The sequence below is a fragment of the Muntiacus reevesi genome, chromosome X, assembly GCF_963930625.1.
Source record: "Muntiacus reevesi chromosome X, mMunRee1.1, whole genome shotgun sequence".
NCBI lineage: Eukaryota > Metazoa > Chordata > Mammalia > Artiodactyla > Cervidae > Muntiacus > Muntiacus reevesi.
The window spans coordinates 113,610,167-113,633,433 of NC_089271.1; the positions used below are offsets into that span (position 1 = coordinate 113,610,167).

General features: G+C 41.0%; 1 protein-coding gene across 1 annotated transcript in view; it reads left to right on the forward strand.

The window, feature by feature from the left end:
• Positions 1 to 23,267, forward strand: part of FGF13 (fibroblast growth factor 13) — a 536,870-nt gene that overhangs the window by 313,495 nt on the left and 200,108 nt on the right. The window contains exon 3 of the mRNA XM_065916384.1: positions 16,923 to 17,090. Coding sequence (XP_065772456.1) covers positions 16,923 to 17,090 — 168 coding nt within the window. The remainder of the gene's footprint in view (positions 1 to 16,922; positions 17,091 to 23,267) is intronic.

Below are 23,267 nucleotides of genomic sequence, written 5' to 3' on the forward strand. Positions count from 1 at the left end.
GCTCCCCGCCACTCAGAACTGAAGCCAGAGATACTACAATGATCTAGTGAGTGGGCTTCCATTTACTTTTTTGAACTCACCTCCTCCCACTCTCCCCTTTAGTCTCAAATCACTTCCAACCACATTTTTTGTCCATTTTCATTTTCTTTAAAAGGAAAAACAAACAAACAAAAAAGACCCAGAACAGCAAGTCCTGCTTCTTCCCACAGGATCTGTGATTTTGATCCCTTTACTGGGCACACTCTTCTGGGTCTCTCTATGGCACTTCATTCAGGCCTCTGCTCTGTTTTCACCCTGGATTGCTCTAAAGGACAGCTCACTGATGTATCAGGATCTTAACTTGTCAGTGTTTATTTTTCAACTATGTGAGTCTTCCAAGGATTTCAAGCACATCCCTTCCTGTAAGTGACTCAGAGACCCTTGGAAGTCTCATCTTCCTGATTTCTTTACTCTCTGTTTACCCCTCAGCCCCACTCCAGAGGTGTAAACTCCATGAGGGCAAGGGTTTTTCTCTACATTTTTTTCCTTTCTGCTGTGTACTGTATACATTGAATGGTGCCTGGCATATGGTAGGTTCTCAATAAATAGAAGGCAATGGCAACCCACTCCAGTACTTTTGCCTGGAAAATCCCATGGACGGAGGAGCCTGGTAGGCTGCAGTCCATGGGGTCGCTAAGGGTTGGACATGACTGAAGTGACTTAGAAGCAGCAATAAATAGTTGTTGAAAGAATATTGAAAGGTAGTATTATGGGAGGCAGTGAAAAAGCAAAAGGCCAAAGGAAACCTCTTTGTGCATATGTTTTCTTCTCAGGCTGCAGATAATGAAGGCATGTCAGTTCCACATATTGATATTTGATTATTGTTATTAAAATACCTTTAGAAAGCTTACAGGATATAGAACCTAGTTAGGTTTTCAGCATTTTAAACATTGAATATTTTATTAGTTTTCTGCTGGCCTAACAACATACCTGCCTGGAGAATCCCAGGAATGGGGGAGTCTGGTGGGCTGCCATCTATGGGGTCGCGCAGAGTTGGACATGACTGAAGCGACTTAGCAGCAGCAGCAGCAACAACATACCACAATCTGGGTGGCTTAATCAATGCAAATTTATTAATCTTGCTGTCCTGAACATTAGAAGGAAGTCTTGGCTTGATTTGGGTGTATTTCTTCCTGGAGGCTCTAGAGAAGGATCCATTCCCTTTTCATGTTGGTTTTTAGCAGGATGCAGTTCCTGGTAGGATGGAGATGCCCATCTTCTTGCTAGCTGTCAACTGAAGGTCATCCCCAGCTGCCAGAAGCTACGTATATTCCCTGGCCCAGGCCTCCTTCAGGCCACTTTTGAAAACCAACAACAGCCTGTTGAGTCTTTTCACACTTTTAATCTGACCTGTGTCTTCTTCCTTTTCATCTCTGTGACCAAATTGTCTCTCTTTTGATTTCAAGAGCACATAGAAATTACATTGGGCCCACCTGGATAATCTTTCTAAATGACAATTTATGAGCAAACTTAATTACATCTGCAATCTTCAGGTAACATATTCCCAGGTTCCAGGGACTAGGATGTGGACATCTTTCAGGGGCCATTGTTCTGCCTACCACAGATATATAATTGAGTATACAGTAAGACACAGTGAGTAAGAGTATAGGCCCTGGAGACATGAAGTCCTGGGTTTGAATCCCAGCTCTCATCTTGTTTCTGGGTTCCTCTCTGTTATCTCTCTGACATTCATTCAGGTTTCTCTGTACCAACTGGGGACGGTAATGTCACCTGCCTTATGAGGTTGTTACAGATATTGAAAATATATAAAAGTGCATTTATACACACAAGACACTCCACTTTACTCCTTTTAAAAATATAATGTGAGTATCAAATGGGCAAACAAGAAGGTTCTACTGTATAGCAATGGCAGCTATATTCAACATTCTGTGATAAACCATAACGGAAAAGAATATCAAAAGAATGACTCTTTGTTGTTCAGCAGAAAGTAACACAACATTATAAATCAACTATACTTCAATAACAAAAGAAAGAAAAGTGCAAGTTTGAAATTTTGTAAGAACTGGAAAAAAAAAGTGAGTATTCCCAGTGTCTTAAATGGGAGCATTAAATCTAGCCTTGAGCCCACCTCAGAAGACCTTACGTTTAATAGGATTAAGAGAAAAATAGGATTAAAGAGTGCTCTTTGGCTAAAACCTCACTTAACCAGCTGGGTTTGTAGGGAATGAGGGGGAAGTTTAATTTAAGTGTTTATGATTCATTTACACCTAAATCATTAAATGCTATTTTAAGGACATTTGATGGCTCAAAGCTTTTCAAACAGTCATAATGCCTCTTTCTTAAACAGAAATGCTGCCAAGAGTAAACAAACTCAAATACCATTTGCTTTGCAATTTTTCATAAACAAATTTAGAGTGGGTTCTAACCTGGCACACTATATTCTTCCTTCTGTCGTCCACACAGGGACAGCCCTCCTGAGAAGAAACAACAGCTCGGTTTGTTTAATGGGGAGTTAGAAACTATGGCAGACCTGAGTGCAGAGAAAAGCACTCATGTTACTGAAATATTTCTGTTTGAGAATTCTCTTCTGGATTTCTGCCACTGGATTTGGGAATTTTGTTCTGAAGCTTTCCATTGGCTAAAAAATGTCCCTCTTTTATTTATGTAAGGGCAAGGAATTCTTCCACAGGATACAGGTGAAGACTGCATTTTCTGGAAGTTTTAAAAAAACCATTTGAGCTTGTAAATTGATGAATTTGATGTTGCAGTCAAACTGAGCTGTCATTAAAAAAAATTTATAATCAAATTTTGTTGATTAACAATGTTGTGTTAGCTTTAGGTATATAGCACAGTGATTCAGTTGTGTTGTTGTTGTGTGTTAGCCACTTAGTCATGTCCAACTCTTTGAGACCCATGGACTGTACCTGCTGGGCTCCTCTGTCCATGGAATTTCCCAGGTAAAAATAGTGGAGTAGATAGCCATTCTCTTCTCCAGGGCATCTTCCCAACCCAAGGATAGAACCTGACTCTCCTGTGTTGCAGGCAGATTCTTTACCATCTGATCCACCAGGGAAGCCTGATTCATATATATGTGTGTGTGTGTGTATGTATGTATGTATACATATACATATTTCTATTCCTTTTAAATTTCTTTTAGGTTATTACAAAGTATTGAGCAGAGTTCCTTGTGCTATACAGTTGGTCCTTGATGATTATCTATTTTAAATATACCAGTGTGTACATGTCAATCCTAAACTCCCAGTCTATCCCCCTCCCCACTCTTCTGCTCTAGTAACCATATATTTGTCCTCTAATTCTGTGAGTCTGTTCTGTTTTGTAAATAAGTTCATTTTGTATCATTTTGATGAGCTTGAGTGCAGCTTGTGACTAACTCGAAACGGAAGGATTTAACCAGTGCATAGTTTAAATGAGACAAGACTTGAGATGGCTCACGTCTTGATCAATTGAAAGAACTTTTTCTGATGTATTTTCAGGGGCCTTCTTTCCCTCTTTAGTACTTCTCAATCAACTGGTAGAGCCACACTTCACAGAATGCCAGGGAGCACAAAGCCACAATGCCATAGGCCTAGTTTATAGTTTTTGAGAAGTGCTTTTTATAGATCAGCCCATACGTTGATTTTTGCTTTATGGTTCCTGCCCAAGGGTCAGTCAAGATGAACTGCTAATGTACTTGAGTGAATTTTCTTCAGTGTTGCTGGGGTTGGAAGGAGACATCAGTAAGAGACAGAAGCACATATGGCCCATAGAACAGTGGCAGGAAGAGGAAATAAGAGAACTCTGATTACTTGAAAGGATTGTAATGAGTTGACCAAAAAGATCATTCAGGTTTTCTCACGCTGTTATGGAAAATGCAAATGAACTTCTTGGAGAACCTGATATTTTATAACTAGTTAAGTAAAATGAGTGTACTGCTTAAATACCTTTTGGGGGGATATGGAGAGGTAGAGGTGAGGTTGACAGCACTTGATCATATAATTTTTACAGTATAATTTTCCAGTCACTATCACCAGGGCTGAGGAATTTCTGGCTATTAGCAGAGCCTGTGAGGTAGGGCTCTTGAGACATCTCAGGAGACTTGGGGCAACCATGAGATTTGAATCAGAGCTTAGCTTTCAAAACAGGAGAGAAAACTATGAAGGAAATAGCAATCATACATAGTGCAGGGATCTTCTAGCATGCCATGTGAAGAAGTATGGTGACCATGAACACATTTGCTAATAAGACGGGTGTAATGCTTGAGAGTGCACTTTCTAGTATGTAGGTGAGGAAACCTCATTCCTCTGAGATTTAATGCTCTAAAAATAGAAAAAATTGATAGGAAAAAAATAGGCTTTCTTTAGCAATGTAGCCTATGATGTTGCCCAAGAAAGGTCTTAAGAGCAAAGTCTGAGAAAATATCAGGCGACAAAGTTTCTGTAACTATGACATCATTTTGTGAGCCTACCCAGAGCTCTTGTACTAATAGTTATTAAAAATAAAGGCATGTCTCTAGCCTCAGACACATACATAGACACACACTCACACACACTGGGCAGAGCTGGCTGGGACAGCATGCTGTGGGCAGTCCCCTTAGTTTACTCTGTCTGAAGAGAAAGACTCCTTATTAAATGGTACCAGTGACCTCCATCATCATTCATGGAGGAAGCGGCAAAATTTGGTGGAAAAGTCACACCTAGAATCATTCTATAAGTAATCTTTAAAGACTGCCTAGTTATTTCAGTCCCTAGGACATCATGACCAGAAGCACGTTGTGTCAGAAAACAAAATAAGTGAAAGCAAATAGAATTTTTCAATGAACCCAGTCATAATGAAACATTTTCAAGAAATTCCAGTTGACAATCTGGAAAAGATACCATTTGTCATTCATTTTCTTATTCTGTGAGCAGTATAGCATCTTTTTCTCCTATGAGTCATTCTCCCTACTTTGGTTAGAAAATTAACATGAGGGTCATGTGAAAGCTTTGTCCAGCTAGAAAGTAGATGGCTGTTGTTTTTTTCTTGGGAAAGACACTTTGACGTTAAATTGGATTCAGCCTCAGTTAATGTTCAGGGAGTACTTAATACATATGAAGTACCTATCAAGGGTGAGGCATTGTGCTGGATAGTTCCACCTAAGCATCTCTTTTAATTTTTAAAACAACTTTGTTAGGAGTTCTATGTTGATTTATTTGGGCCATGTATAAAAGGTAGGAAATGGACTCTTGGTTAAGCAGTAGGAGGCAGAGGTCTCTCAAGTCCTCTGCTTTTTCCTCTACCCTGTGGTTGGGTTTCCAGGAATATACATAAAATTGCCGCCCAAATAGTTGTTTGGACTCAAGGGACAAGGAAGTGAACTAATCCTGCGGGCAGACTCCATGACTATCTGCCAGCCCCTGTTCTAGGTGCATCTCAATCTTTAGCATGCATTGCAGTCCCCTTAGAATCTTATGAAAATACAGATTCTGACTCTATTGGACTAGACTTGCAGGGATGAGGGACTACATGTCTAACAAGCTTCCAGGCATTACCCATGATGCTGGTCCAGGATCCTCACTTCCAAATAGCGATCAACCTGTTTCTTGGATTCAGAGGAGACAGAACTTGCCGAACACACTGTTGAGACCACTTCCGGTCTCAGAACTGGAATTTAAATTTTTTTTTAAATTGAAGTCTAGTTGATTTACAGTGTGTTAATTTCTGCTGTACAGCAAAGTAATTCATATATATACACACACACACACACATATATATATATACACACATCCGAATATATATATTCTTTTTCACATTATTTTCCATTATGGTTTATTCCAGGATATTGAATATAGTTCCCTGTGCTATACAGTAGAACCTTGTTTCTCCATCTTATATATTGGATTAGCCAAAATGTTCATTTGGGATGGTACAAAAAACCTGATTGAGCTTTTTGGCCACCCCAGTGTAATAGTTTACACCTGCTAATCCCAGTTTATACCTTCTGACTCACTGGAAAAGACCTTGATGTTGGGAAAGATTGAAGGCAGGAGGAGAAGGGGACGAAAGAGGGTGAGATGGTTGGATGGCATGACCGACTCAATGGACATGAGTTTGAGCAAGCTCCCAGAGTTGGTGATGGACAGGGAAGCCTGGCCTGCTGCAGTCCATGGGGTCGCTAAGAGTTGGGCACGACTTAGCAACTGAATTGAACTGAATCCCAAACAGACTTGCAGTTGCCAAGGGGGAGATACTGGCAAAGGGGAGGACTGGGAGTTGGGAGTTTGAACTAGAATTTGAACCAGTACCAGTGGATTATGAGGCCTTTGCCAGTATATTCTTCTTCATTCCCTAAGGCTTTCTCCTTGAGTGAGCCATTTGTATTCCATATTTATTGGAATTTATTGTGTTCTATATTTATTTATCCAATCATTAAGGGGCTTAGAATGCAAAATTCCCAGCATCTTCTAGAGCGCTTCCTTTTTTGTTCAGGAAGACATCTTTGCAATTAATTGTGCTCACATTTGCAGCTTCAATTTTTCTCTTGTTCCTTTGGTTAGGCACATTGGTTCACCATCCTAACTGCACCTGAGAACTATCTGGGGAGCTTGACTGCCAAGATCCATACCCTGCTCCAGGACCAATTAAAAAGACTTTCTGGAGGTGGGGCCTAGGCATAGGTGTGTTATAAAAGATCCCCGAAGCGGTTCTGATTTTGTAGCTGGGGTGGAGAGCCCCTGAATTACAGGGCTCAAGGATGCAATTTATGGAAAATATATTCCACCCCCCCCTTTTGTGATGTCATAAAAGAAGGACTAGTGTATTTACTGGACTGGTCACCAACAAGGTTCCCGATGAATCTTTGGTACCATTTTGTTTCCTGACCATGAGCTAGTGCTGCACTGTGGTTCAAATTGCATCACATGGAAAGTTTGCAGTAACTCTGTGTGGACCCTGAGGGTAAGGAATCTATGTGCAGAGCTGATCAGCACGAATCCAGAGTGGTGACATGCAGCATCACCAACTGGCTTCAGGGCCAAGACACCTGCTATCGCCAGCCCAAGACATTGACCTTGAGGGGTTCTAATAAGCAGAGAGCTTGCTTTGATTCCCTTCAAGAAAACTGGCTAGTGAGGAGATTGTCATATTGAAAGACAAGAAGAACCTAGGGTACTGTGAGTTAATGCTGTGGTAGAGTTATACACCAACCACCATGGCTGTTCAGAGTACAACAGACTGGCTGTGGGGAGATAGGAGCTGCTGTAGAGTTTTACACAGTGAACAGTACCAGTGCCCAAGAGGACATGGCCACTCTCGCCTGAGGTGTGCAAAGAAATGGAAATACAGTTGATTCTTAAACAATGTGGGTTTGAACTGCCAGGGTCCACTTACGCGCAAGAGTTTTTTTTCAGTAGTTCCTACTACAGGACTGCATGAGCCACAGTTGAATGAATCTGCAGATGTGGAACCTTGTGAATGTAGGAACCGCAGATAGGGAAGGACCAGTATAAGTTATATGTGGATTGTCAACTGTAAGGAAGCTTGACAACCCCTAACCCTGAGCCTTGTTCAAGGGTCAACTGTAACAAAATAATCAGAGGCCAGAGCCGCTGCCCCCTCGCCCCCACTCCAAGGGAGAGAGAGGAATTTTCACTGACCTACAACAGTCATTCTTAACTCGAGTTGTGCAGCTGAATCACCAGCAGAGTTTGGAAACCCACCAGCACTCCAGCCACAGGCTGGAGAGTCCAGTGTGATTGATCTGGGGTGGTACCATGAGAACTTTAGTTTTTAAAAGTTCCACACGTGATACTAGTGCTCAACCCTAGCTGAGAACCAATGGTGTAGGCTGTGTTTGTACCAGGTGGAGGAGGTTGCAGACAGCAGAGGTAGCTGGAGCAAGTAAAACAAACACCTAGGCAGTCATCCCCCTGCCCCCATGTGATCCTTGAGCAGCATCAGCAGCACTTGGGAACTTGTTCATGCCCACTCCAGACCAACTCCATCACAAACTCTAGGCGAAGGTGCCCAACAACCTGTGTCTTAACAAACCTTCCAAGAGACTAGGATGGATACTTCAGTTTGACTTGGACTTGAACAGGTACATGGGGGAGAGGAATGCGATGACATCAGGCTAGAAAACTTGGAAGTAATGGGCAGGGGCCAGCCCTACAGACAGTATATTGAGGTGAGTTAACAACACCCAGTGTTCTCAGGTCGAGTGTGTGTCTTGGCATTTCTTTCTAACAGGCTTTACATGGTGGTGGGGACAAAATCCATGCCATTCCAGCTGTGAACAGACCCTCTGCACACAATCTGTTCTGCAAGAGGGAGCTGCCACTTTGCTGCATGAAGGACTCATTTCTGTCTTGAGGGAAGGGCTGCATATTTCCTGATGTCGTGTGCAAGTGTGTGTGTGCTCAGTCACGTCTGACTCTTTGCAATCCCATGAACTGTAGCCCGCCAGGCTCCTCTGCCCATGATATTTTCCAGGCAAGAATACTGGAATGGGTAGCCATTCCCTTCTCCAGGGGAATCTTCCTGGCTCAGGGATCGAAGCCAGGTTTCTTCTGCATTACAGGCTTATTCTTCTACACTGCACCACCTTGGAAACCCATATTCCCTGGTGATGTGGGTCCTTTGATGATGAGAAGGCCAACCTTCAGGAAAGCTCCGTAGATAAGGCCTCAGATAGTTGCCCACCTCCTCTTCTTGCTTCTTGTCCCCATTTGAGCTGGGTCTTTGGTAGGCTGTGCCCCATCTATTATGTATTCTCAGCATGTGCCTGGACATACTCCCCTAACGTTGTGCAATGCCATCGATGCTGCCCAGTGGCATCCCTCACTGGAGAAGGCCTTTGCCATGAGCTGAGAAAGGACTTCACTGGTGTGCAGCTGTAGTGATTTCCATCTTGTCCGGGGCTTTCTTTACCTGGATGACTGGTGTGCTCACTAGCACATCTTACTCACTATTTGGTCTGAACCAAACTCCGCTGAATAGAACATCTGAGTCCTTGCTGGATGCTAAGCATCTCTGAGGGTCACAAAGAGACTTCCAGGTAAGATTTCTTTACAGAGAGCTTTATAGAACTGGGCATGAGGGTGGAAGAATCATCAAGCTAGTGATTCTCAACTGAGATGATTTTGCCCTCATCCCACTGGTAAAGGGGGATTTGACAGTATCTGGAGACCTTTTTTGGTATTCACAAATTGGACAGGAATGCTACTGGCATCTACAAGGTAGAGGTCAGGGATGCTATTATGCATCCTGCAGTGCATAGAACAGTGCATAGAACAAGGAATTATCCAACCCCAGATGTCAAAGTGCTAATGTTGAGAAAGCCTGGCCTGGTCCACATCACTTATTATTGTTTTATTTTTTAAAAGTATTTTTGCACACTCTTTGGCATGTGGGATCTTGCACGGATCGAACCCACATCCCCTGAAGTGGAAATTTGGAACCCCAACCACTGGACTACCAGGGAAGTCCCCACGTCACTTACTTTTGAAATGAGAAAACTGAGACTCAGAGATGTGATGTGCCATTCCAAAGGTCACTCAGGAATTTAGCTGTGTCTCAAGGGTGGGGATCCTGGTACAGTGCTCGACGGACTCCATCTCTGTCAGGTATGGTCTTTCTTCCATTGCAGCCACTATGGTGCCTGCCAGGTACCTGCAATGTGCTGAACTCTTTCCATTTCTGATCCCTTCTTAGCACACACCTTCAAAGTAGCCGGGACTCTCCCTAAAAGGGACTGAGTTTGTGCATGCAAAGTTACCATGTGCAAAGCATTGTAGGTGGGCCATTAGGAAAGCAAAGATGATACCAAAAGAGACATGGTTCTGGTCTTCTAGGAGCTCCCGTTCAAGTTGTGGAGGAAAAGCACATATATGAAAATAATTATCAATCTCACTTTTCACTTAAAGCTTTTGATGGTGTCTAGAAGGCTATCTCAAGAAATGACAGGATAAATTTCTTAAAGTGTTATATGGACATGAAGAGTTGTTGTTGTTGTTATTGTTGTTCAGTCACTGAATCATATTCAACTCTTTGTGACCTGTTGGACTATAGCATGCCAGGTTCCTCTGTCCTCCACTATCTCTTGGAGTTTGCTCAAATTCACACCCATTGAGTCAGAGATACTATCTAACCATCTCATGAAGAGTTAGAATGAGCTATTTACCTTTGCTTTGAAGTAAGGCTGGGTGAAGGTGGGCATCCTTCATTTGACTCATAAGAATTCTTTGAGTGTGTTTTACAATTGACTGGTGGCTCAGAGGTTAAAGCGTCTGCCTGCAGTGCAGGAGACCTGGGTTCGATCCCTGAGTCTGGAAGATCCCCTGGAGAAGGAAATGGCAACCCACTCCAGTATTCTTGCCTGGAGAATCCCATGGAGGGAGGAGCCTGGTAGGCTACAGTCCATGGAGTTGCAAAGAGTCGGACACGACTGAGCAACTTCACTTCACTTCACTTCATAGAATGACAAATGAGAAAAATAGTGTTTCTGCCTCAGAGATCCTATATTCATGTGGGAAGAGTCAGAGGAGAGGCATGTACATAAATACCTACATAATTACAGATTGTGATGAGTGCAAACCTATTTAACATGGCTGAAAAGAAATCTCAGAAGAGGTGGCATTTGAGTAGAGCCAATGGGGGTGTCATATTGAACAGCAGGAACAATACAAGGTCTTCAGGCATATTTTAGATACTATGTAATGCTAGTTCACCAACTCGATGGACATGAGTTTGAGTAAACTCCGGGAGTTGGTGATGGACAGGGAGGCCTGGTGTGCTACGACTCATGGGGTTGCAAAGAGTCAGACACGACTGAGCAACTGAACTGAACTGAATGCTAGTGTGTGGAAGAAGATAGATGTGTGATAGCATTTTGGAGGTGGGTGGCCACCATGATAGTGAGTTTGAATTTTTTCCTTCCATGAAAGTAGCAAAACAGCCTGAAGAAACAAAATTGAAGGAAAACTGGATAGTGCTTGGGAGGCTGCATGAAGTTGGGGAAGATTGTAAAGGGGAAGGTAACTGAAATGTCCAGAAATATTTTACAGTTGTTTCTATTTTGGCCAAACCAAATGACCATTAGTATTGATTAATGCAATTCAGTGAATTATCTGAATAACTCATTGACTTCCCCAGTGGCTTAGCAGTCAAAGAATCCACCTGCAGTGCAGGAAACACAGGAGATGGAGGTTCAATCCCTCGGTTGGGAAGATACCCTGAAGGAGGAAATCGCAACCCATTCCAGTGTTCTTGCCTGGAAAATTCCATGAACAGAAGAGCTTGGTGGGCCACAGTCCAAAGGAACACAAAGAGTTGGACATGACTGCGCATGAGCACAGATGGAGACAGAGAATTCATTGACATTTAGACTTGTCATTAATAGTATCCAGTGTGGCAGTAAAGCTTATGTCTAAGTATTCAATAGATGGATCTTCTCAGGTGGCGCTAGTGGTAAAGAACCTTCCTGCCTGTGCAGGAGACCTAAGAGACTCGGGTTTGAACCCTGGGTCAGGAAGATCCCCTGGAGAAGGGAATAGCAAGCCACTCCAGTATTTTTGCCTGGAGAATCCCATGGACAGAGGAGCCTGGCGGGCTGCAGTCCATAGGGTCACACTGAGTCGGACATGACTGAAGTGACTTAGCAGGCACACATGCATTCAATAGATAGTGAGTTGGAAAGCAAAATAGAGGACTTGAGTTAATTCATCTGTGGCTGAATTTACTTTTCTGCTTGACAGGTGCTCAGTGACAAGGAAGAATAATCACTCTAATTACTCTGTTTTCTTCTTTTTCATTATTTGAGGAATTTGATAATCTGTATGTTTCCCCTTATTTTTAGTTTCATAGATGCTTTCAAGCATTTGCTTTTTGGAGTCACTAATATATGTCCAGTAACTTTGACTGGTAGTCCCATGGTTGTGTTCATTTCTGTTGCCCTGGTGATCTCAGATTTGCTTTGATTTCAAATCATGTATCATTAGTTAAGTATGTTGAGTCGTCTTTCCAAAGAGTTCATTGAAAAGCAAAAAATAGCATCATCAAATAACTGAGGGCTTATTTACTGCTTCCAGCTTGAAACCAGCATACCTTGCAAGTCACAGTGGCCTGGCCAGGGGCCAGATGCCTTTGTGGCATTGTCTTAGTTTCCCAGGTTGTTTATGGTTGCTTTTCTGTTTTAAATAAAGACAGTAAACTTCATTGGAGACAGAGATAATCTTTGAAGCTAAGGTATACCAAAAATCCTGTTTAAATATATCAGTTTGTATAAACAAAGAAAAGCAACCAGAAACTACTTAAGACTTTCTGGTAAACACACTAAAATCCTGGTTTCTAGGCTGGGCTTTTCCAATAGCTTTGTGGCTTGTCAATTCCCCTTCCTGAGCTTTATTTTCCTTATGTTTTAAGACAAAGGAGTTGCATTAAGTTATCGCTAAAGAAATTCTGTTTGCAATGACTTGGAAGAGTGTAGTGTCTGTGATACTACTAAATATTTGGGTAGGTATTTTATGTAGCCAATATCATCTTTATTGATTAAAGTACAGGGTAAAATAAGAAGTTGACTTTCTAAACATAGAAAGAATAGATTATTGTTAACTTCTTTAATTAAAAATGCATTTAGACATATATTACATTGGAATTAGTTTTGCTGAAGCTGAAGCTCCAGTATCTTGGTCACCTGATGCGAATAGTCAACTCATTGGAAAAGTCCCTGCTGCCGGGAACAATTGAGGGCAGAAGGAGAAGAGGGTGTCAGAGGATGAGATGGCTGGATGGCATCACTGATGCAATGAACATGAACTTGGGCAAACTTTGGGAGATAGTGAGGGACAAGGAGGCCTGGCGTGTTGCAGTCCATGGGGTTGCAAAGAGTCAGACATGACAGAGCGACTGAACAATCACGACAAACGTTTTCATTTTATCTCAGATGGTTTGCTACAGATTGATGCATTATGTCCAGTTTGAAATGGGAACCCTTTATTTCTGTGAACATGAGTAATGTAGACCAGGTCACTGACTTTAGACATAAGCTCTTTTCCCTTCCTATGACTGTCGCCACTCGTGACCGTGGCCTTGATCCTGAGAATCGCTGAAAAGCCTGGAGGGAGAGTGAGGATGGTTTACTGCCAATCTAGTACTGTTTCTGGGAAACCAATCCTGGATGTCATCTTGCCCACCTAATGGTTGGTCAATAAACACCTTGTAGAATGGGAACAAGGTCTTCCATAAACTGTGCCACCAGCAGAGTCACTTATTGTCACCCTTGTGTCTGAGTATGCCACCTGTCAGTGTCTGCATGCTGTGGGTGTGTGACTTTGCATGTGTGCACTTCTCCTCCAACTCTCTACCACTCTTGTGGGACTTTGGAATTCTGAGTAGTTGACCTGTGTGATCAAGGTCAAGCGCACTGGCTATGTGGGTGCCATTTCCCAGCAGAGGCCTACTTCTTGGCTGCTACTGTTATGGGGCTCATAGCCTTTCTCAAAACATGGGCCCCGCAGTTCAGAAATCAACCATGAGCTCCTTTTACCATCTTACCTGTCTGAAAGAGTCAAATTGAAGCTCTGAAACTGGAAGAGGTTTGGTGTAAATCTATTGTCTTCCCAATCACTGGAGTCTTTCGTGCAACCTTCAAGATTGGATAAACATTATTGAGAAGAAGAGCAGGAGTGACTGAATAAATGTGGACAAATAGTTTCAATGAACAGAGGCAAGAGTGGTTTTCAGAGGCTGGAATGGTGTGCAAGAAGAAATGCACTAGAAGTGGGGAAATAGCAGAAATCCTAGGATTAAGTCAGGGGAAGGTAGATTCCATTCTTTTTTCCTGTTTCGATGAGCTGACTTCTTTGCAAGTCTCCTCTCCTTTTTCTAGAGTTTGTGCCCTTTGGACACATTGTCTCCTCATCCTTTTTTTAAGGTAGTAGAATTAAGGTACCCATCTGCCTTAGTGCTGGGGTCTTGTGGGAAGTTCCCTGTCACTCCTGCTGTTGTCAATTGCACATACAGTCACTGTTCTACTTGAATACTAGGAATAAATTAATACAATAGTTTTAATCTTTCATCAAAATGAATTTACATTCAAAGATTTTATAGACTGAAGTGATGTGTTTCCTGTAGATTGCCACTTCTGGTTAAAAAGTCCAAAATATTTTTAGGTCTTGTGTCAAAATGACACCAAGTTGTGCTGATGGATTTAATATTTTTTTCTGTTTTTCCTGAATTGATTTATGTTTGGGGCATTTGAGTAGAGACAGCCTGGACGCAAAGCTAAGCCATTAACTCCCAGATGTTCACAGTTTCCAAGGAAATGTTCTTTGCCTGCGGTCATTACTCAGATGGCTCCTTAAATGCTCTCATCTTGGCATCTTTTGCACTTGCTAAATTCAATTTGAAGAAAGAATAGGAGAGAGAGAATTTTGTGGAAAGCAATTATGTTGCACTTTTGTGACTTTCCTGCTTTCCCCATGATGATGAATTTGAGGTCTGGTTCTTATATCAGTCAGTGGGGCTCTTTCACTAGAATTTTGTTGTATGTTACAGATACTAGTTGTATCTAATTAAACAATAATGATGGAAGTACAAGGCTTTTTGTGGAAATTAATGACCAGCTGGGTAAAGCTGATGGCTGGAGAGTCAGCCAAAGGCTATTGTGCCATTAATCTCCAGAGATGCCCATTTGTGATGTCATTTTTGGTATCGAAAAAAGAAAATGGAAAACAATTTACTGGTGTTTATCATGTACTTCTGAATAATAAGCTCTCTATGTATTATCCAAAAGTTGTTCTTTTCTTTTTAATCCTCCAATTCTCCTCTGATCTTAAAATGTGTCTCTTATATACAGTACATGAAAATGGGATTTCTGGTACAGAACAGACTTTTGGACTCTGTGGGAGAAGGTGAGGGTGGGATGTTTTGAGAGAACAGCATCGAAACATGTATATTATCAAGGGTGAAACAGATCACCAGCCCCGGTTGGATGCATGAGACAAGTGCTCGGGGCTGGTGCACTGGGAAGACCCAGAGGGATGGGATGGAGGGGGAGGTGGGAGGGGGGATCGGGATGGGGAATACGTGTAAATCCATGGCTGATTCATGTCAACGTATGGCAAAAACCACTACAATATTGTAAAGTAATTAGCCTCCAACTAATAAAAATAAATGGAAAAAATAAAATAAATTAAAAAAAAGAAAATGGGATTTCTCAGCTTCTGTATAATCATGGGTGTGTTTTTTTGTTTGTTTGTTTTGAGTTTTAAGTTTGGGAGGTTTTCCTTAAATATTTTGTATAGTCAAACTAGAACTTACCTTCATCTGTGATACTAGAATTTGATGCATGTATATATTATCATAACTATCTGCTCATGGCAGGAAATGCAGGAAATGGTTGCCAATGGTCTAGATAGCAGCTGTTGCTACCAAAGATGTGCATTCAGCAACCAAATTCTAAGAAGTTGCAGTCACATTCCTAGCAGTTGAAGGGAACTCTCTTTCAGAAAAGGCTGTGGTGGTTTGTCTATATAATATTTTTTATTACTACTGCTGAGCACTAGAGGAAAATAGAGAAGTGACTAAAATATTCATCACCTTCTTGCATAATTTAATGACTTATAAAGGAAGGCAACAATTCCACACACAGCCAATCTATCAAGAACTTGTTCTCAACTCATAATACTAATTTCCAGGTTATGTTGGTTTTCATGCCATTTTCATTCCAATGTGAAAGAAAGTTCTTAAAAGTCTGTTAAGATCCTAGCCAGTGAGCTGAGAATGTTGTGCCAAATGTGGAAGCATGAGATCCCATCCAATCTCAGCCATAAGCTGGTGATATTTTATAAGCATTGTTCTCCCCATAGGAAGTTTGCAGCTGGTACCCAGTCTTTCTCAAGGCATGTTAAGAGTATGCATTTGAGGGAGTAGGATGAGTAGGATGAGTCAGTCCATTGTTAATCATAACTTTAGGGGTACTGACTCACTCGTGGTAAAATGGGATGGCTTCACTGGGAAGGTGTGAAAGAAAAAAATCCATTCTGAGGTCAATGCCCTGTTTATGCAGACCCAGATTTGCACACTCTTTGGTGGGTAGTTAGCAGGAAAAACAATGTTGCAATGGACCAGGTGAAATCAGGCACCTTGTTTGAGCAGGGAACAAACACTAGAAATTCACAGTATTTCTTAGGAAAATGCACAAAGGGCCTAGAAATCTGAGAGGGGCCTCTTATCTGAGGCCAAAAATGAATGAGGCCCTGCAGTGCCTCATTCAAGGTAGGTCTTTGATCCACTGTTGATTATTAGACTCTTTACTGGAATGTGGTCACTTCATTAGGGGATTTTGAATATGTGAAGGTTACTTGTCACGGCCCCAGTTCTCTCTGGGACACACAAAGTGAATTCTTTTGTCCAACTCTGTACGTAGTGCATGAAAGCCAGGCCCTCACCAGGAGCAGACCCTGGAAGAAAATGTAAACAAATACACTGAAAATTTTGTGGAAATTAGCCATTTTCGCCTGTAAATATTTATATTGTACCTCAAGTTGAAACATGTTGCTTTCCGAAGTGTTTATTTAGATATATGGTTATTGGTAATAACATGTTTTATTGTTCATCCAGGACAATCTAACCCTTAAATGCTTAGTATATTGTGATGGCCAAAAAGTTCATCTGGGTTTTTCCTCACCTTTGGCTGGAAAAAATCCGAGCGAACTTTTTGGCCAATTCAGTACTAGCTATCAAGGTATGTATAGCTGAGTAAACTATTCATATTAGCAAACTAAGCCCCTCCAAAGAAAACCCCCAAGCAATGCAATGCTTTTCTTGGAAACTTTTCTTGGGACTGTTGTTTCTATAGTCTCCCCCGGGAGTAGAGTTGATGTAAGACGTTTCCCTGCTTTCCTGAAGCTCTAACTCGAGTTCATTTTGTTATGTGGTGACCACAGTTCTGGATGACGCCCCCCCTGGCACACAGGAATACATTATGTTACGGCAAGATTCCATCCAATCTGCGGAATTAAAGAAAAAAGAGTCCCCCTTTCGTGCTAAGTGTCACGAAATCTTCTGCTGCCCGCTGAAGCAAGTCCATCACAAAGAACACACAGAGCCCGAAGGTTTGTGCACGACGGACGCGTGTCTTGCTTGTTTCCCCTCATTCTTCTTTCTTTCTCTTTCTTTCTGACTGTGCATTGCCCTCTGGTGTGCTGTGTGTTGTGCGGCTCCTGACATCGTTCCGAGGCCCCGTAAGCTCGCCAGTGAATGTCTTATGCAGCCTCAGATGGGACGCTGTATAATACAGTCAGCTCTGGCCCGGCGCGCAGCATATTCCTGCTTCTCGCAGCTGAAATGTGTTCAGCTGGTGTCATGACACTGCCCCATTTTGGCTGCTAAAGTTGCTTGCTCCCGTAGCCGAGTCTGGCCCATCACCTCGCCTTCCTGAAGCAGCAGTCGGCTGAGGAATGGCCCTTCCAAAATGAAATCATGAGACGATGGTTCCAAATTTTCTCCCTCTTCTCCACTCCATAAAGCCTTCTGCCTTGTGTTCGAAATACGCTCATGGTCTACTCAGTTGGCTGAAGCAGGCCCAGATTCCCCTGTCATGCACGCCTGGTGCGCTTTGCCATAGTGAAATGCATGCCTCAAGGAAACAATGAGTAGTTTGTTTTTCTTTGCAGCTCAAGTACAGGTTTGGAAAATTCTACTTGCTGGTACTTAAACTGAGGTCAATAAGGTATTCATCGCAATCCATACTACAAATGTATCTCAAAAGTTCCTCGTCTCTCCAAAAGTGTATGCGTTCATTTTTTTCCCAACTTTCTGGCACATATCAAATAGGATCAGTTTTCACATCACCAAATGTGGTAAACTTTTTGCCATCTGTGTATGTTTTGATTTCCAAAATGACAGTGGAGAGGTATACTGTGTATGCTAATTAAGTACTTATTATATAACAACCTGAGTTTCCCCCCCAGACCAAATGCCATCCATGCATTTTAGCAATGAATGATGTCAGAGGTGACAGAATTCAACCAGTCCTTTGGGAGTGGGTATACACTTTTGCATAACTGTTTCTGGTACGATTTCTAAAAGTGCCCTTGTTCCTATTTCAAGTTGCCCTTTTGGCAACATTATGGGATCTCCAGTACAACTGTCTTTCTGCTGCACAGGTCTGTTCAAAGTTTGGTGTTTGAGGAAATTATTCCCAATTGACTCCAATCTATAGTTTTGTAAGCAGATTTTAACATCTCAAAGTCTCCTCCTTTTCCGCCCTTCCAGATAGAGCTTCAAGTGTTCTTTGGCAGAAAATGACAAGTGTACATTTTCTATGCTTAACTCTATTTGAGCTATAGAATACAGCATTTGTATTTGTTTTCTACTTCATACTTTGGTATGCAAACTGTCCACTTTGCATAGAAGTTCTGATGTGAACAGTTATTCATCTGGAGATATAAATGGTGGCCCTTTACAGTGAGTAAGACAAAATTTTGGTGGTTTTGTAGAGAAGATACTAACTTGATTTTATGCTTCACTGAAACAAAAAAATTCAGCCAGTGATAGTTACTTTACTATAGATGATGCATTCCAATATTTTCTTTCTTTTCTCTCAAATGATGTTTGTGTGCAGTATATATATTTGCATGTAGAAGACAGTACCTGAATTATAGAAATATACTAGTTCTTATATAATTATATTCTTACAGATGTGTGTGTCTGTATTACCAGATACTATACTTTTTTTTTTCTACTTGTACATTGTCCTGAAACACAAAGGTTGGTTTGAGTAAGTATAATAAGCCATTTAAGAAGCAGTTGGTTAAATTCAGTCAGGAATTTGGTTAGAAACTTACTTCAAATTGTTTTAACAATTCTCAGGTTCAAAAAAAGACAGTTGAATAACTAAATTTAAGACCCATCCATTCTCTTATTACATATAGTTTAGATAGGATCTATTAGTTTTCAAAATATCCGGAGTGTATCATGAATACTGTTATGAACGTTTTCAAATATGAAGAATTCTTTAGGGAATGGGTAGCAGTTAAGCTCTCTTATACAAGGCTTGGATACTTTTTATTCTGGCTGTCCTTGTGTTAAATGTGGCTTTCATCCTTTCTCTTGTGTGCTTTGATGATGGCCATTGTCTTCTTTCAGATTGAAGATTTTCCTTAGTCTTGCCGTCCTGCCAGGTCCTCTGGAATAGTGAAGCTAATACTTCCCTCTTGATTTGTAAGAATTGTTTATAAATAGTATTAGACACATGAGAGGTTTTCTGGGATGACATTGTGATACTATTTACAATTTTACTTCATCACCTTTAAACAAGGACCCCGAAGCTAATGGTGATCCCAAATTTGCAACGAATATGCTTGATCTCTGTGCAAATTAACAGGATCCTGAAGACCTTAGATGGGGGTGAAAGAGAACATGCCATGGAAGAGACCTTGGATAAATAAGGAAACAATGCTATGAAATTAACATGCTTACTTCATGTGGGATCTCGAAGGCCAGAAACTCGTCATTGCCAGGAGGTGAAGTAACTATGGGTTTAGAAGGGTTCAGTGGTCATTCTGGCCACCTGGAAGATTTTTGCAAGACTGATTTTTAAATGCTGTAGGGTCCTGTCTTCAGTTCTCTCTTCCAGTTGCTATAACATTTTATTATAATGAGTATAAATCAGAGATCTCTTTATTAAAAATGGATAGAATCTCGGTTCTAAACTATGTCCATACCTTGAAACATTTTATTCTCATGTGAGGCATTTTGAAGAGAGAGGTCCTCTCATGGCCTCTCTTCCAAAACATGAAACATTAATTGACCTTGACTGTGGATGCCCACCATTTCCACTGCAGGTGAAGGCAGTGGGCAGCATGGTTAGGTTGATTGATCTGTGCAATGCCAAGCTGCTGGTGTGACCTCTTCTAATGAGATTGTGTGTGTGTGTGTAGCCCTCAAGTAAAGAATGAAACATTCATTGAAATTTTGCCAGCGTGGTGGTGGGGGGTGGTGGTGGTGGTAGAATATAAATTAGAGTTGGAAAATTCTCACAAATGATTAAATTAGGTCAAAGAGGTTTTTGTATATTATGATAAAGCTGGAATTAGTTTTCTGCTTCTTTACTGAATTGATAAAACCTGCCAACTATTTTTGCATTATTATAGACAAAGTCTTAGTGTTTCTTTTGGTTGGTGATGTTTTTGTAAAGACCAAGTTATTTCCATAATTTATAATCACCTGAGATTTGGTACAGATAGCAATTGTTCACCACTGTCTGTCTTTTGAAAGACATTTTTTGCATTGTTTCCAGGGCCTTCAGAATTCATGTAAAATAATACACAGAAGGCCTGAAATACCTCACTGGCTTTTCAGGATATCCTTAGGACAGATTACACTTTGCCAGAAACAGGTTTCTATTTCTGAACAGCCGATTCCAAAATAAATGCTTTAGTCTGTTTCCAAATACTTGTGATTTTCAGTGATGTGATTATTTCCATAAAAACCACTTATGATGTAATATTATATGAGTACTGGAATTTGGCTGAAGAAGCACACACAAGTGTTTGAGAGTCTAATTTTGGCCCAGGACCAGCTATGGTCTTTGTTATAAGAAAGCCACTTGGAGAGCTGAGATGTTTACGAAAATCTTTCTCTTACTGTCCCAGGAGCCTTTTGGCAACCGAAAGTATAATCATTACAGCTTTATTCTTTCCCTCATTTTTTCTTTCATTGTCATGTCTGCCCCAATAAAATCACTGATTTAGAGTAACTTCTGAATGCCTATCTTTTAACAGTATAGTTTTTGCTTCCTAAATTGGAGTCACTGGTCTGTTACTGATGTTTGAAGATTGTTCAGAAGAATCACATCAAGGTATACAGGTTTCCAAGTAGATAATGTTGAAAATCTGCAGAGAGAAATAAATCACAGATTACCTGCATGTGCTTGTGGGATTGAAAATCTGATTACAATAGCAAATTTGAAGGAATTCACCCAACATAGAAGAATATCACAAAGTTCAATGATTTGTCACCATCTTAATCAAAGGTCTGGCCTCCTTCCTGTTTTCATGTGAATTTTTTAAAAAGGTTGTAGAAATATATATATTCCATCCCCCTTAGGACATCTGTAACCTTTTTATTCAGAGAGGCATCCAAGCATAGTGACTTTGGTTGGAGGAGAAGAGAGTCTGTGCCCTAGACCGGTGATGAAGTATGGCAGCTTTCACCAACCAAAAGAAAGCAAAATTATGTGCCAAATGTTAAGGGGGCATATTTGTAACAAGTACAATGTCTGTTACTCTGATAATGCCTTGGTTTCCTTATCCCAGAGAGAGAATATGTCACCATGAATATCAGTCTTGTCTAAATGGTAGGAGAGAAAAGAGAAGAATATTTAGGAACGTGTCAAGAGAATTGTGTTTATTTTCATCCTCACCTTTTCTTCAACTCTGATGTCTCCTGTTGTGTGTCTTCCTCATATTCCTCTAATTTGCCTTTTGAGAAGAATGGGTCTAACACTATTTGAATTCATAGTTCAATAAAACTAAATCACCTCTGATGCGTGATATTGGAAAATGTCTTGACTTGCAGAAACGGTATAATTGGGTTCAATATCTGTCCCCTTGAATGTAAGAATTTAGGGCTATTCCTATTTGATTAGAAAAACATGGGGCCATATGTTTGTGTGACTCTGAAGCAATAAGATTTTATTCTGAAACTTTATATTTCAAAATAACTGATTTGGGGTCACTTTTCCTCTGATTTATGATGTGAAGGATGACAAAACAACTCAGAAAGGTTTTTTTGCTCATTGAAGCCAATGGCAGCTTAATTGCAGAGTCACAAGAAAAGTTAAAATATTGGTCCATATCAAAATCAAATTAAAAGCCCCAAATTCGAAAGCCTTGTTGTTTAGTGATGAATAAACACTATCCTCTCCCCATATACTGATCAAGTGTATTTCTCTTGGTTGCTTGTCAGCTACTTCTTAGAAGACAACTTGTTATCTCCTAACAAGATTGGGAAGCTAGTAATGGCACTGAAACACAGTCTCTTCTCTCCCATTTCCCCACCTTATGGCAGCAAGCACAGCATTAAGTCATGTTTGGGGGATAGTTTCTACTCTCTGGAAAACTCATAATTTGATCAAGGAAATATACATAACAGCCAATAATTCAATTTCAGGTCAGGATGGGCATTTATTATTCTCTTATTAGATGCATGCATCTCAACTCAGTCTCCAGGCTGGCTTTTCTGGTAGAAATGAACAACCATTCATTCTTTGATGATTCACTTTTTAAAGCAACAGGCCTCCCTTCTCCCTCGAGCCTTGGTGTTCCCGTCGAGGCGGTAGTGAGGGCTCCTAAGAAGAAATCTCTCCTTTAGGACTCTCTTGACTGAGGTTTTCCTCACTTAATACTGGAGGCAGATATTTCTCCTTTGTGAAGCCAACACAGATGGTCCACTTTAAGTATTTATAATTAAAGGAACACTGCCCTGGGAACGTGCCCAGAAAGGTCTACTGGATGAACAATGGTGGTGATTTTGATTTTAAAACAAAGTCAAAATCTAGATGCTGATCCTTGAAAAAAATCTGGAAGTTCTCCAGCCATGCAGCACTGCTCCCTTCAAAGCTGTTCCATCAAGGTTTGTGTTGCCAGCATGCTTCTGGTGCTCTGATGTCTCAGCAACACCTTTTGGGTTTTTCCTTTTCACAGTCAGCTAATAAACCACTGAAGCAAATCTGCCTTTCTGACCTGGCATGGTATGACCATAGGTAGACTATGGTCCACCCCCAGAAAGGCATAGCCTGGATGACTTTGAGCTGTTTCACCAAGTCAAGCCCAACCCTAAGGTCTAGGGCTGCGCCTTTGGGGAGATACACCACATGGGCTGCTGTGTCAACTCCAATTTTCACTCATTTGTTTTAAATGATAACTTGATTGCCTGGTTGAAGAGAATGTAGAATTAACTATACTCTCTTATGCAGGTTCTTAAATAATAACTGCATCACTCTTCCAAATTATGTTTTATGAACTACTAATCATATGGCTTCGTGAAAAGAAAGATTCTGTGATCCCATACATGTTTCTTGAATTCCATACCACTCTTAGAGAGTCATCCTGCATAAGAGAGTAATTTGTCTCACTTTGGGCAGTTAAATGGTAAACAGCATCTTCCAGGTACCAGACCATTTTTGTTTGTAATACGTAGTAACATCCTAAAAGTATGCTTTGGGAAATGCCTTGCTGACCCCACTAAGCAGTGTGTTCCCATCAAAGCTCAGCTTTGACAAGTAA